The sequence below is a fragment of the Achroia grisella genome, unplaced genomic scaffold (assembly GCF_030625045.1).
Source record: "Achroia grisella isolate CSIRO2021 unplaced genomic scaffold, CSIRO_AGI_Agris_v1 utg1360, whole genome shotgun sequence".
Taxonomy (NCBI): domain Eukaryota; kingdom Metazoa; phylum Arthropoda; class Insecta; order Lepidoptera; family Pyralidae; genus Achroia; species Achroia grisella.
The window spans coordinates 3,210,708-3,222,072 of record NW_026712626.1 but is presented as its reverse complement, the minus strand read 5'-3'; the positions used below and the strand labels follow the sequence as shown (position 1 = coordinate 3,222,072).

The 11,365-nt window shown below is 35.6% G+C and overlaps 2 protein-coding genes across 2 annotated transcripts in view; one reads left to right on the top strand and one right to left on the bottom strand.

Moving 5' to 3' along the window:
• On the bottom strand, positions 1 to 8,120 carry LOC131855322 (uncharacterized). Its single transcript, XM_059206577.1, has 6 exons — positions 7,946 to 8,120; positions 5,101 to 5,635; positions 4,496 to 4,593; positions 2,144 to 2,284; positions 1,661 to 1,828; positions 1 to 824 (listed from the first exon to the last, which is right to left on the bottom strand). The coding sequence occupies exons 1-6, from the start codon at positions 8,090 to 8,092 to the stop codon at positions 618 to 620; spliced, it is 1,296 nt and encodes a 431-aa protein (XP_059062560.1). The 5' UTR covers positions 8,093 to 8,120; the 3' UTR covers positions 1 to 617.
• Positions 8,121 to 8,923: 803 nt separating this feature from the next.
• The window catches only part of LOC131855290 (atos homolog protein A), a 76,187-nt gene continuing 73,745 nt past the window's right edge, over positions 8,924 to 11,365 (top strand). The window contains exon 1 of the mRNA XM_059206543.1: positions 8,924 to 9,169. The gene's annotated coding sequence lies outside the window, so the exon portion shown is untranslated. The remainder of the gene's footprint in view (positions 9,170 to 11,365) is intronic.

Genomic DNA, 11,365 nt, shown 5'->3' with positions numbered 1-11,365 from the left:
ATGGTCGCGGGTTCGATTCCTCGCATGGCACCAACATTTGTATTCATGAGTATGATTGTTTGTATGTTTTCTATGTATAATATGTATGTATTTACGAAAATAAATATCTATATATTTGTATCAGTTATCTAGTACCCATAACACAAGCTTTAGCTAGCTTAACTTGAGTCTAGATGGCGCTGTGTGATTTGTCCCGAGATTATTATTATTATTTTCACTATTGTTTCATTTTCTCAAATTTTGCTGGTTTTTTACGTTTTGTGGCGTATACCATACTTACGGGCCGAAACCAAGTAAGTGCTTTGTGTATGTATATGTATGTGTGTGTATGTACGTGTGTGTGTGTACATATTTTGAGCCTTTTCATTAAAGTGACTGGTGTTATGTCATTAGTATTATTTACATTATTTTAAGTAAAATTAGGTTATTTTTATTGCGTAAGTTTCTACTTGTACAGTCTTTAAATTTTTTGAAACTATCTAAGTATTTCCTTGTATACATAATATTTTCATAAATGTACTGTGAGGCAACTGTGAGGTTATTTGATTCTTTAAAGCATTGACGTAATGACTCTATAGAACCCATACCATAAACGTATGGTACATAAATAAAACCTATTACTCCTGTGTCAAAAAATTACAGTATTCTCTCTCCAGGGCCTTTACAGCTCCCTCTGTGAGCAAGATGGCGTTCTGCCGACGTAAATTGTCTATGAGAGATTTCTGTTTCTCTATGCACGCTGTTAACAATTTAACTCTCTCCTCGAGTCGGCAGATGGCGTTCTGGTGGGATGCTGAGAGGTTCCGGGATGAATCTCGGAATTCCTACAACAAAATAGGCATTGAATAGTATAGAAAATCACTTCTCCAAATAAACTTAATTTAAGCACTTTTGAATAGTCATAACAATTTGTTTTTTATCTACCACTCGTTCGGAAAGCTGTTTCATCACAAGAAGAACTAGAAAGAAACTTGTGTGTTGCTCTTTTAAATAATTCTTGTAAGTTTACATTTACAAGTTGAAATGTGTGAATACAAACTACCAACCAGCACTAATTTGTTGTTTGTTACTGTTTCAGGCAAAAACTACTGAACGAATTTTGATGAAACTTTACAATAATATAGTTGATACATCTGAATAATATTATAAACGCGAAAGTTTGTGTATACGGAGGTTTGTTACTCTTTCAGACAAAAACTACTGAACGGATTTTGATGAAACTTTACAGTAATATATCTTATGCGCCAGAATAACATATAGGCTATATTTTTTTTATTGAAATTTAACGCAGGTGTATCCGCGAGATAGTGTAAGATGTGAGAGTAATGATGGTAAACTAATGTCATACTCGCTCAGTCTCCTGCCTCCTCCAATAGCGATATTTTATTTATGTACTAGCTGTTCCCGCGACTTCGTCCGCGTGGAATTTAACTTTATTTTCTAAAATAAACATAGCCAAGTCACTCCTTATTATATCAGCTACCTCCCAAAAAATCACGTCAAAATCGGTCCAGCCATTTCAGAGACTAGCCGGAACAAACAGACGGACAGACAAAAATTGTAAAAAAATGTTATTTTGGCGTATGTACCGTTAAAAAACGGTTATTTCAATATTACAAACAGACACTCAAATTTTATTTATATGTATAGATTTTACTACCTTTTCACTTCGTTTCGCAACATCCAATTGTTGCTTCTGATTCTCAATAGTCTCTTCTTGCGTTGAACACTTCGCTTCGAGGTTAGCATTTTTGCTTCTCAGTCGCTTTACTTCCGACAACAGTTTGTCTGCTTCGCTTCTCTGCTCTTTGTATAGTCTGTCCTTTTCCTGAAATATTATTAAAAATACCTCTGGAAAATTGTTTTTTTAACCTGGACTATCAACACAGCGCCATTTAGTCCCACGGTAAACAGAGCTTGTATTATGGGTACTAGACAACTGATATAAATACTTAGATATGTTATGTACAAACATAATATACATAAAAAAACCCAGACCGATACAAACAATTATACTCATGAATACAAATGTTTATGCCGTGCGAGGAATCGAACCCGCGATCATCGTAAGTAAATCAGTCTGCTGAACCGCTAGACCACTGAGGTCGTAAAAACCAATAATAATATATAAATGTTTACATACGTTTAATTTGTTCTCCATAGCTGTACACTTGGCCCTGGCGTCGGCTGCCGCCGCCCGGCAGTTTTGCGAATTGTTCAACAACGACATACGTTCGCCTTCTAGCTCCGCTTGTACCGTCAGGTGGATTTTACACTGTGCTGCCTGAAAAAGAAATAAAGAAAAAATTTAAGAATATAATGATCTTTATTGGATGGGAGGGGATTGTTAGTAATGTGGATTGATAACCCCATTGCTAGCAATGTACCATGTCAGGTCGACCTCCACGCGGTCCTGGAAACCATCGTGTTAAATGCCTGATAAATTTGTAACGATGGGATAACTGACCTGACCTCATGCTCATCTTATATATACGCCTCTACCATCATGCGCGTAAACCGTTAGCGCATATGCATGTAAAGTCTCAACCCGATCGGTTTAAAATTGACAAAGTTTCATACAAACTTTCTTCCTCTTGGGGGTAGAATTAATTAAAATCCTTTCTTAGCGGATGCCTACGTCATAACATCTACCTGCATGCCAAATTTCAGCCCGATCCGTCCAGTGGTTTGGGCTGTACGTTGATAGATCACTATGTCAGTCACCTTTGAGTTATATATATTTAGATTACAAAATATAGATTAAATTTTAAAGTCAATTAGGGAGAATGTAGACTATCAGCATATGCTATTGCATTTTCTGAGGCATCTAGCCACTTAGCTTGAGGCGAGACTTCGCTTCTCTTTGTGTGTTCTATCGATTCTACAGGGTTACTGGTAACTCGGACGTAATCCCGTCAGCACGAGATAGAGGAGCTCAAATGCAATAATTTTGACCCTATATATGTTTGGCCTAAATGTGGATGGATGTAAAGGGAGGAGACGCCCTAAGAAAAGATGGATGGATTGTGTGAAAGATGATATGAATAAAAGAAGAGTATGTTTAGATATGACGACTGATAGAGAGCAGTGGAAGAGAATGACATACTGCGCCGACCCCAAATAATGGGATAAAGGCAAGGCAATGATGATGATATGTTTGGCCTAAAGTTAATAGTTTTGGAGTTATTCCGAATTTTGTGATTTTAAATAAATATCCAATACAGCGTCTTTACAACTTTATTAAAAAAAATTGGCTTGTTGAATGTCTTCCGACCTAATTTTAATAATTCACCATACTCATGAATGCTTAATAAGTAATAGCTGTGATACACACACAAGTTAGGGGCAAAAACCGTCCAACTGGGCCCCGAACCCTTCTGTGGTGTGCCTCGTTGCCTAAAACTGGGACATCTCAAATTAATAACCAAACGAGAAGCACTGAATCACTGGCAAGAAATGCCAGGATTAATACATTCAAAAGACCTTATATCGGGCTTCTCGACCAAATACTCCAATAGATTACTGCAATTGAGTAAAAACAACATATGCATGATGACTAGGGCCCTCACAGGACACTGCAAATTGAACAAGCATATGGCTAAGCTAGGCCTATGCACGACAAGTATCTGCAGATTCTGCCAAACTGAAGAGGAAACGCCGCTTCACATCCTATGTGGTTGTAGCCCACTCATGCATAAACGAAATATCTCCTTTGGAAAGTTTACACTCTTTCCCGAGGAGATAAAAACGATCGCTCCTAAGAATATCCTTCAATTCTTGTCCCTGACGGGTCTAGGTAGCGAACTCTGAAAAGGGCGAGCACAATAGATCTATGTAGGTCGCAGTGCTACAGGTGCTACACATCTGACAATAGCCCAAACAACCCAATAAAAAAAAAAAATACACACACAAACGATTTTTTTTTATAAATTAAACGGTACTTGGAGTTTAAGTGCCACGTAACTTCAAAAAACATTATGACGTACAAATAACTAATAAAACTTTCTCATTTAATAAGCTATCTAAAAAAGTATAATAGTCGATATTTAACTGAAAAAGAATAACCCTAGCGTTCTGAGGAATTGCTCGACATGATCCCGACAGCCACCTTTTACCATCGCACCGCTCGCCATCGACAAGGAATTCATCCCCACACACTGGAACCTAAGTGGTCCCGAACAGTGCGGTTTCAGAGGAGTTATCTCCCGCGTACACTTAGATTGTGGAATGAACTTCCTGCCGTGGTTTTCTCACGAGATTACAGCATGGGGTTTTTCAAGAGGGTATATTAAGGTTTCTTAAGGGTCGGCAACGCGCAGTTGATACCCCTGGTGTTTCAGGCGTCCATAGGCTACGGTAACCATTTACCATCAGATGTGCCGTATGCTTGATTGCCACCACCAAAAAATGTCAAGAGGAAATAATATAGTATGTATGATATCCAAAAAGTCTCAACATTTTCATCTGAGTTTTTAAATGTTAATTAGTTAATTACCTTACTGTCTAGTGTGCTCTGTAGTTTATCCATCTGTTCTTGCATAAGCTTGATTTTCGACGACAAGAATTTACAAATAGATTCTATGCTTATGTTATCTGAAACCAATATGAATTACAATTAATCATATTCTGCAGGCATCTTCTCATTCGCTTCATTCTTGTCAGAACTATCGTGGTTATTACGTAGTGGGATGTGAGGCTGATGTCATCCGCTGCACGACAGCTCGCCATTTGTCTGCAGTGTGCAGGCATAACCTCAAAATAATGATAGGGGCAATAACTGGCCACTGTCCCTTAAACAAACACCTGTACACAATAGGTGCTACAGACAGTCCCTCTTGTCGGGGCTGCTTTGAAGCCGAAGACACGGCGGCTCACGTAATCCTGGAGTGCTTGCAGTGGCCACACAACGAACACAAATCCTCGGAACGGTGAGGTCGCTCAGTCTTCTGCCAATCGGAATAAGTCTATTACATTTAATTAAATTACAATAGTAACCAGATTTCACTGAAACCTTTTTGTTGCTTTCTGTTAAAAAGACAACTTCGAACTATCACAAAACTGTGAGAGTCAATAGATGTGGAATTTGCATGAAATTATTACCTTTTAAAAAAGACTGCGGCAACACCTTCTCTTGTACATTAACTGATACAAAAGCATGTAAGAATTCGACATCATCATTCCTCTTAGATTTATTTAAAGAATCACAGTCACAAGCCATTTGATTTGTATGATTTGTACAGTCTGTGCAATTATTTGAACACCCTGTATTATTACTCGGCCATCCTGAGCAATTATTTGAACATCCTGTGTTATTACTCGGCCATCCTGTACAATTACTTGGACATCCTGTAGAATTACTTGCACATCCAATATGATTATTAGTAATGTCTATATTATGTATGTGTGTATTGTTAGCAATACAGTTTTGATTTAAATTTCCTATCTTGGAATTTATTTCAGACTGTAATTGACCATTTTTTGTTGGTTTTGAACTTCTTCTAAGTATCGATTTAGTTGGGGTACTGTTTTGTTGCGGTGCTTGGTTTTGGCTATCGCAGGAGTGCTTTCTGTGATTATTCTTGTTCACATTTGGTGATAAAGTATGTGAGAATTCGGTGAAGAAATCCTGCTTTTGCTGAAAATAAACAGTAATAAATCTTTAGTAGAATAATTATTTAAACTGTTGAGGGATAGTAAAACAATGTTGTAGGTTGAAACTAATATTAAGATTTTTTTTATCGGGTTTTGGCTATAGAGAGCTTGAGCTATTGTCAGATACTTTGACCTGTAGTACTGCAACCTGCATAGATCTACTGTGCTCACCCTTTTGCAAAGTTCGCTACCTAGACCCATCAGGGACAAGAATTGATGGATATTCTTAGGAGCGATGGTTTTTATCTCCTCAGGATAGAGTGTATACTTTCCAAGGGAGATATTTTGTTTATGCATGAGTGGGCTACAACCACATAGGATGTGTAGTGGCGTTTACTCTTCAGTTTTGCATAATCTGCAGATTTTTGTTGTGCATAGGTCTAAGTTTGCTAGGTTTTGTTGGTGTCCTGTGCAGACCCTAGTCATTATGTATAACATATACATAATGACTAGGGTTTTCACTCAATAGCAACAGTCTATTGGAGTATTTGTTTAAGTATCCCGATAATAGGGCTGAGATATTAAGGGATTATTGTAACTTGACAACTTTGTACAGGATGTCTTTGAAACATTAAAGAAATGATGAAGATGAGATGAATCTGTACCGAATGAGTGGTAGAATCAAAATATGACTATTCAAAAGTGCTTGTAATGAGTTTATTTGAATAAAGATTATTTCTATTTCTATAATAGTAGTTTGTATTCACACATTTCGACTTGTAAAATGTGAACTTATAAGAATTGTTTAAAAGAGCAACACACAAGTTTCTTCCTTATTCTTCTTGTGATGAGACAACTTACCGAATAAGCGGTAGATTTACAAAAAAAAATTGTTGACTATTCAAAAGTGCTTAAATTAAGTTTATTTGAATAAATGATTTTCTATTCTATTCTATAAATGTCCTGTTCATTAAACTAATATTATGGAAAATTTACACTTATAATATTAATAAAACTTTTTATTTTGTATGTTTGTAACAATACGCTACGGTCAATAGGAAGGGAGCTGCAATGAAAAGTGCTTCACAAGCAGAGACAATCTGACACAGGTAAAGTTGCTAGGGTCAGCTAGTAAATCTATAAAACAATAATAAGTCATTTCAATTACATAAAAAAAATTTTTTTTTAGGTAGTTATTTAGGTATCTGCAATCAGTACTGGTACTATAAGCAGGTGAGTTGTTGGTACTAAACGTGGGAGGATCTCAATCCTTTGACAAGGTCCCCATGTTTCAGCTAGCTAGAAATCTTTCATCCAGCTCAAGGATATTTGATCTTTTTAATCTTTTTACATAAAAAAATTAATAAAAATAGTTTCCTATGGTTCAATTCCAACTACTTCAATTAAACAAAATACAAAGAGAAGTTGCCTATGATTCTATTTTATCATAACTGTTAGAATGACGTTTGCAATCGACAACTAGACTGGCTGGTATGGCAAACATAGTATGTTTGAATATTTGAAGAGAGTGTATTGTCATTTTGTCTGTCTGTATAAATGTATCCATGTAACCTATCTATATATATTTTATTTTTTTAAAGTAGCAAAGACTAATAACTAGTAAGCATATTATTTTTTATAGATGACAATGGAATAGTGCACTGGCTTGCGCTAACAAATTACGCTGGCGGGGCATCACTGGAGGGTGATAAGATGAACATAAGGTCAGGTCAGTTAGCCCGTAGTGATAAAGTCACCAAGATTTATCAAGATGGTTTCCAGAGGTACCGTGTGGAGTTCAACCTGACATGGTACATTGCTAGCAATAAGATCATCAGTCCACATTACTAACAATCCCCTTTCCCCCACAAGTAAGCATATTTTACTATGTACAGTGACTATACAGTCGGTTAAAATAGAACAATAAAGTAAGAATAGCAAATAGAATAAAAATAGGAATAGAGGATAAGGAAATGTAAAGAGAAAAGAGGCAAAATCTAAATTAAAATGAAATAGCAATAAGCTGTAAACTGTGGAATTAGTATATGTATAACTTTTCTTCCTTTTTCTTTAAATATAAAAGAAAAAGGAAGGAAAGGAAAAAAAAACTTATCTCTATTATTGTAATTAACGTGTTTTTATATGATTTTATCTTGTTCCGAAATATTTGTTTATCTGTTATTCTTCGTTACTTGTAGACTACTGGAAACTCTGTTAAAGTAAGAAGTTCGGAGGTAACTTCCCTCACGATAAGTACTTATTCTATTGAACTAAGATTTTACTACGCTGAATCCAATGAGTATTGCGACTTTCTACAACCTTCATGTTCAAGAAAAAATGAGTTATATCTCACCATAACATACTCTATTTCCTTCATTAAACTTTCCGTTTTCTTCTCCAATTGTTTGTTCAGTTTCTTGAACTCGTCCTCCCTCGCTAATAAGTCTAAAGAGTCCATTGTGATACTTGTGCGATAAATTATCAATAATTTTTCAAACATGTGATAAGCTTGTTATATCACAAACAGAAAATAAATCAATGCCTGACATTTATATTTATATGGAAAGAGTGAATTCAGTCCTATCACCTACATTTCGTTACAGAACTCGAGTATTTTTAATTTAGTAGGATTATAACAGTGTCAAAACACAGCGTTGTCATGGTAACCGAGTGTAATCAAGTTTAACTTGTACCAAATCATTAATCAAAACAGAACTTTTATTAATACATTACAGGGAATATGTAAAAAATTTACTATTTATACGTCTGTAAAATTAAGTATTGTAATATATTTCCTAAAATTAACCATATCTGTATTAATCAAAAGATAATTGATTTGTTGATAACGTACTTGTAGTGCCATCTAGTGAAATTTTCACAAAACTACTAACTGTTGCGCACCATATTAATTTGCTACAACAGTAACTCATATGGTCTTCATTATAAGAACTAATTTAACAACAGCAACTGCATTATTGACATGGTTAATCAGTATCGAGCTCTATGTCAAAAACAGCTGTGCGTCGCCCAATCAAGACAAGGCTCTACCGAATGCACACATTGACAGCAATGAGTTGTTGATATACTTACTTTACTTTCTATTCTATAATCTATAAATTTTGAAACTACACAATGCAAGTAATTTATTAAATAAAATATAGATTCTGAAATACTTATTTGTGTTTAAATTGGTTCAAAATAACATTTTTAAGTACTTAATTCCGAATCAAGGTCGTCCTTTAGCGAAAGAGATGGCAGATGATGATAGAACGAGATAGAGACATTTTTTAGTACCTCTTGCATCGATTTACCAATGAGAACGTACTTTGGCCAGCTGACAAAGTGACAGACATTTTAGTTTTTGATTGGAGTGAGCGTATATCGCTCGCTCTTGTGCTATTTCGTGATATTTCACTACTAAACCCATATTTGGACGGCATTTGCTTGTCCGGACTTGCAGTAAACAGTGTAATAATGTATTTAAAGAGAAAAAGACACGATTATCGGAGTGTAATATTATAGCGTAGGTGTTTTTTTATTGGAGTTGGACGGAATCTGTTTGCGCGACTAAAATAAGGTATGCCTTTGTTAGCTGCAGTTACTACCATATGTTTAGATTTCACCACGAATACGTTTTTATTCGTGTTATTCGTTCGTTCTCGTCTATGGTTTAGAAAGTTCTACTACGTTTCTAACAATGATTTTGTTAATTATAATTTTAAGTGTAATATCGAATCTCCATTGAATTAAATAGTTATAAATGTAATATAAACATTTCCTCTGTATATATTGCCTTGTTGTTGTGTGAGTTTGGATAAATAAAATACTTAAAATGTAATTATAGCACCTTTCGAATGTAATACGTAATGTTATAAATCAGCTGATGGCTGTATGGAATTATTCTTTTGCACGAAACCAATGAGTGAAAAGTTCATTTTTACTTTTTTCTTTTTACCAGTAACGGGTCGAACAGGTATTAACCTTCGATCGGTCCTTGAGCCCTAGTGTTGTGCATTGTACCAAAATTACCGTTTCATAAAACCAGCTTTTACGATACTGATAAATTTAACCGTAATATTAATTTTCAGTTGCGTTTTATTAATTCTAATTAAATACCTATTACATATTTATGTTATGACTCCTTATATGTTGTTATTTGAAATATTTTATTAATAATTATTACAATGTGAACATTGTATTTGCTTGCAATGTATCATGCAAGGTCGATCTCCACGTGTAAACCATCGTACTTAATTCCTAGTGATTTGATTTCGCTACGATAAGCAAACTGACCTAATTTTATATTCATCTTATCATCCTCCACTGGTGCCCCGCGAGCCTATGCAACATGTTACTAACTCTCATATTTGTGACAAATTCATTTATTAAAGTTATGAAATAATTTTGCACAAAAAGGGATAGAAACTGATATTAAAATGTCTAAACTTGAGAATTTTAGAGAATGATATTCTACCTATAACGCCCCTCTCACTCAACTTTGGTCATTTTTGTAAAAAAAATATGAAAGACTCGCTCACTAGTGACGTAGCATGATCTCTTTGGTGCAGATTTTACTTTTTTATTACTGTTCAATGACTGTACGAAGTTTTAGAATTCGTTCTGCTTTTTTTAACGGTCCGCGGTGTAGACAAAGGAAATCTTTTTGAACAGCTTTTTATGTAATTGGAATGATAGGCCAGCTGATGGCCCGCCTGATGGTAAGTTGTAATCGTCACCTATATACATGACACTACGGATAACTATTCTGAAAGAATTAAAATGTCTGTACACTGTAATTTCACTGGCCTATACTATCTCACCCTTCCACCGATACAGTTTGGAGACAGACGTACTATTGTAGACGATCAGTCTTCAGATCAGGAGGATGATGACATGATCAACAACTCAGGTCAGTTAGGATATCATGGGAAATTCACTAGGAATTAGAAAAAAAGTGCTTTCCAGTAATTCTGTGTGTAGGTCCACCTATCTTGGTACATTGTTAGCAACAATCCCCAAAACATTTTTTTTAAGAGTGATAATGGAATAGTACGCGCGCCTGCGCTAACGGTTTTCCCGGGCGGGGCACCAGTGGAGGATGATAAGATGAACATGTCAGTCAGTTCGGCTATCGTGACAAATTCACCAGGAACGTATTCCGAAGGTTTACAAGTTTGTATTGTTAGTAAATAGGACTAGTGGGCCTATTGATGACAATGTAGCCAGATACGTGGGCCTGGGGGGGAAGGAGATTGTTAGTAATGTGGACTGTTGACCCCATTGCAAGCAATGTACCATGTCAGGTTGATCTCCACGCGGTTCCCCTTGGAAACCATCGTGATAAATTCCTGATGAATTTGTCACGATCGGCAAACTGACCTGATCTCATTTTCATCTTACCGTCGTCCACTGGTGCCCCGCCAGCATAGGGCAAGCGGGAGCACCATTCCATTATCATAAAAAAATCTTTGGATGGACTTGTTTGTTGGTTAATAGGACTAGGACTATAGGGCCACCTATTGTTAATAATGTATCAAGATATAAAAAAGAGAAATAAGTATATAGAAAAAAGTGGTTTCCAGTAGGAAACCACTTTTTTCTAATTCCTACTGATTTCACCACGTTGTCCTAACTGATCTGACCATTCCATTATCCATTAAAAAAATCCTATCCGATCCTAAAATACTATTAAATTTACGATGAACTATAGTATATAAGAATCTTAACAAACTGCTTTAAAAAAAAGACATCAATTGTGTTTCTTGCCAGTTCT

Coding starts and splice junctions, on each gene's coding strand:
- LOC131855322 (XM_059206577.1), bottom strand. CDS start 8,092: ATGTTTGAAAAATTATTGATAATTTATCGCACAAGTATCACAATGGAC. Junction 4,594..5,100: donor GCCGCAGTCTTTTTTAAAAG/GTAATAATTTCA, acceptor TATTGGTTTCAG/ATAACATAAGCATAGAATCT. Junction 825..1,660: donor TTGCGAAACGAAGTGAAAAG/GTAGTAAAATCT, acceptor ATTTTGTTGTAG/GAATTCCGAGATTCATCCCG.